Source organism: Antrostomus carolinensis, unplaced genomic scaffold (assembly GCF_000700745.2).
Source record: "Antrostomus carolinensis isolate BGI_N321 unplaced genomic scaffold, ASM70074v2 scaffold581, whole genome shotgun sequence".
Taxonomy (NCBI): domain Eukaryota; kingdom Metazoa; phylum Chordata; class Aves; order Caprimulgiformes; family Caprimulgidae; genus Antrostomus; species Antrostomus carolinensis.
In genome coordinates, this window is record NW_010291756.1 from 3,205 (window position 1) to 6,660 (window position 3,456).

General features: G+C 36.9%; 1 protein-coding gene across 1 annotated transcript in view; it reads right to left on the reverse strand.

Annotated features, from left to right (window-relative positions):
* The window catches only part of LOC104531708 (E3 ubiquitin-protein ligase listerin-like), a gene marked incomplete at both ends in the record, with an annotated part of 4,219 nt that extends 1,899 nt beyond the window's left edge, over positions 1–2,320 (reverse strand). The window contains 3 exons of the mRNA XM_010176699.1: positions 537–767; positions 1,695–1,793; positions 2,117–2,320. Of these exons, the coding sequence (XP_010175001.1) occupies positions 537–767; positions 1,695–1,793; positions 2,117–2,320 (534 nt within the window). The remainder of the gene's footprint in view (positions 1–536; positions 768–1,694; positions 1,794–2,116) is intronic.
* Between the last annotated feature and the right edge of the window lie 1,136 nt (positions 2,321–3,456).

A 3,456-nucleotide genomic window follows, 5' to 3' on the forward strand; every position in this document is an offset into this window, starting at 1 on the left:
ATAATACTTTGTAAGTTGCAGTCCTATGACCACAGGCTTCTGGTAAAAAGAAGCCAAACAGAGACAAAACAAAATGGTTAAGTTTGCATATGATGGGACAGAAATGCAAACTTCCACCTTTTTAAATTCAATTGATTTTCATATACGACTGGCAGAAGATCATTAACTTTGGTCAGAACTAAACTTGTAGTAGCTCTCTGAAACACTGCTCAGTGTTCTTTAATCCTCTACCACTACAGCTAAACTACTCCAGCATCATTACTCCATCTGTCAGCAACATTATGTGATGACTGATCATCATTACATAGAAATTAAAACAAGAAAATTCACTTAATATTCATTCCTCTGGTTCTAGTCATTCTAACCGCAAGTCAAAAAAATAGAGGATGCATCTTTGCCTCAGTCTTCTCTTCACATTAGCAAAAGCAAAGTTTCAGGAGAGAAAGAAATTTAACCATGAAGAACAGATGAGGGCAGGATGAATTTTAAACTTGTAATAAAAGCTGGCCTTAAAAAATACATAAGTATCAACTCACATTAAGAATTTCATCTTTACAGAATGCCAAGGCTTCAGGTTGTTTGCTTGAAGGAAAAGCTTTCTCAAAAGCTACTTTTGCAGCAGAAGCAGCAGGGGAGTAAGTGTCACACTGAGCAATCAGCCAGTATCCCATGATACTTTTTAAGTAAGGAGCTAAGTGTTTCTTTACTTTAAGAATCAGTTGCTCAAAAGATTGCTGAGTTGCTTCTCGAACACGGCGATCATGATCCTGTTAAAGAAAAAAAAAAAAGAGAAAGTTTTATTTTTTTAAGAAATGTACCTCTGATGCTGGGTACTTCAAAGCAGAAGTAATGACCAAAAAAAAAACCAAAAAACCAAAAAAGGCTGTCTTTCAGTTCAGCCATTTTAACAATGAAGCAGGCTATAAAGATTTGAAAATGTGCAACAACAGTGACAAGAAAGTCCTGGTATTCCCAGATAATGGGAGAGTTCTAACTTAGTAGCATCAATATGATTGGGAATATCCCAGTGTGTTGTACATTCAAAATGGTAACCTCTTCCTGATATCCTCAACTACAGTTTCTGTTTCCATTCTATACAAACACGAAGCCTTGAAGACCCTTTTTGGATTAAAACAACCATAAGCCCACATAAACTGTGCATCATTATCCATTATTTGTGTATAAATTTACAGCATAATGACTTCCTATGCTATTGGCTCCTGAAAGAAATACTAGGAATTGCTCTAATGAATCAAAATAGCGATTCATTTTGACCAATATCACATTTCCAAGAGTAGCCAGTCCAGACAGTTTGGAGATTTATTAAATATATCAGAAAATTATGCATTAGCTGGCTTTGCATGGTCTTTTCATGTCTGGGGTTTTATTTGTGGGTTTCTTTTTTGTTTTGGTTTGGTTTTTTTTTTAATATTAAGTCTGTTCAGATATTAGTCCTAGATCAAATAGCTATCTTCATTCAACAAGTACAGTCCAAGCATAAACAGTTCAAGATTCCACCCACTAGTGATACTGAAAGATTTCCACAATAAAGAACACTACTTTCCTTCAATTTCATGTTTTCCTAGAATAAGTTAGTAATTCCAACAAAGTTAGATATATCAATAAAGACTGCCTTAGAGGTTTTCATAGGAAATACCCAGAGAAGTTTGTAATTTAGATACTTTAATACTTACTAGTGAGATTTTACAGTAAATTCTTGGCCAGTAAGGAAGAACACCTTTAACAACTTCCGCTTCTCTTTCCTTGCACATTGTTCCAAACTCTTGCATAGCCTAAAATCAAGATATTACGAGCATGATTTATGAAGTCAGATAGATATCTTCTGTAATTTACCAGCTTCTACCAGACACTGCAACTCTCTTTTTCAAAAATCAATTAATTTCTTGCAATTGAGCATCTATACAGTTAATTTTATGAATGCTCCATCAGCACTGCATGATGGACATTTTCTAAGTCTCTAAGATACCTCCTGGACTGCAGTTCTAGCAAATTCACCACTATGAACATAGTACTACCTTGATATATTCCTCTCCTGTACTTAAGAAAAATAGTTTTCTGATAAAAAAATGTTATGGGGAACAAAGGATATACCTACTTTTAATTTTGTTGTGATATCCCTTTTAGAAAGTTTTCGCAACACCATGCGAAAATCAGCATCCACAAGGCTGTCTATTTCCTCTGCTCCTTGAACTGCAGGAACATAACCTAGATCACTCTGAGATGTTCCAAAGCCAACAAACCCTGGCACTGTTCCACGTTCTTTGGCGAGGAGCTCTGCAGCTCGGCCACTGCTAGAAGGCTGACAAAAAATAGGGACAGAAGTCAGTTATCTATTTCAGTCATTTTATTTTGTTTAGCACACATCATGCATTTGAAATAATGATCCTGTTTTTATTGTATAATTAACTTTCTATTTAAAACAGTCTCAGAAAAAAAGGCCACCTATGCTTTAAACACAGAAGTTTGACCTAGAAAATTATTCTTCTCTTTAGAATCAGCATTCCCTTTCCCCATAGTGATTTTAACCCATGAACACTTAATGGAAAATGTTTTTTTTTTTTCTATACACATACAAAAAAGTGCAACAGACAAGTCCTGACAGAAGTGAACAACTTATTAAGAAATCATTTACCCTCCTTCACTACTTCTGTTTTTGCTAGTTCTTCTCATGTTATTGCATACAGACCAATACAGCTCCCATGGAATGTTCTTCATGTCATTGGGAAAAAACAAGCACACACGCAAAACAAAGGATGCTACCAGCAACAAAGGGGCCAAGAAGGATTTAGAGGAATGGCGCAAACGGGGACATATGTAACACAGTATAATACTGTCCCATTAGTATTACAGTGAGTCTTTTGGAGTTCGGCATCTCTTCTGGTTTGCCCCATTTATGTCAACACCTTGCTCATCATACCATTGGCTCATGTTTATTTCAACCACACTCTTTTGAAAAGACTGTCCCAAAACTGACTGATGCTTTAATGTTCTCTGGGCTACCTTACAGTCCAAATACTTTTTATTTCCTAATGACAGTTGCAATTTTACTAATTTGGTTTGTTGTGGGGTTTTTTTTTTTGGTGTTTGTTTGTTTTTTTAAGTAACAATTTGCCACAGTTCATTGTACTTTTCTGATTTTCTTGAGGTAGGTAAGCCACGTTTTACCTGGCTACTATATCTCCAGATTACATCATTTTCTCGGCATGTGAAACCTCATCTGTAAGGCCACGCACGCTTCTTTGTCTTCCCTAGTCTTCTCTAAAGAGAAGACCCCCTCCCACAAGAGGGAGATTTGTAGGACTTACACAACCTGAACACACACCACTTCACCGGATGTTACACCACTCCAGGCCCGGGGGACACCGGAGCCCCGCGACAGGCCACAGGAGACTCTCCGCACAAATACACACTAAACGCACCCAGCGGTACCTCGCT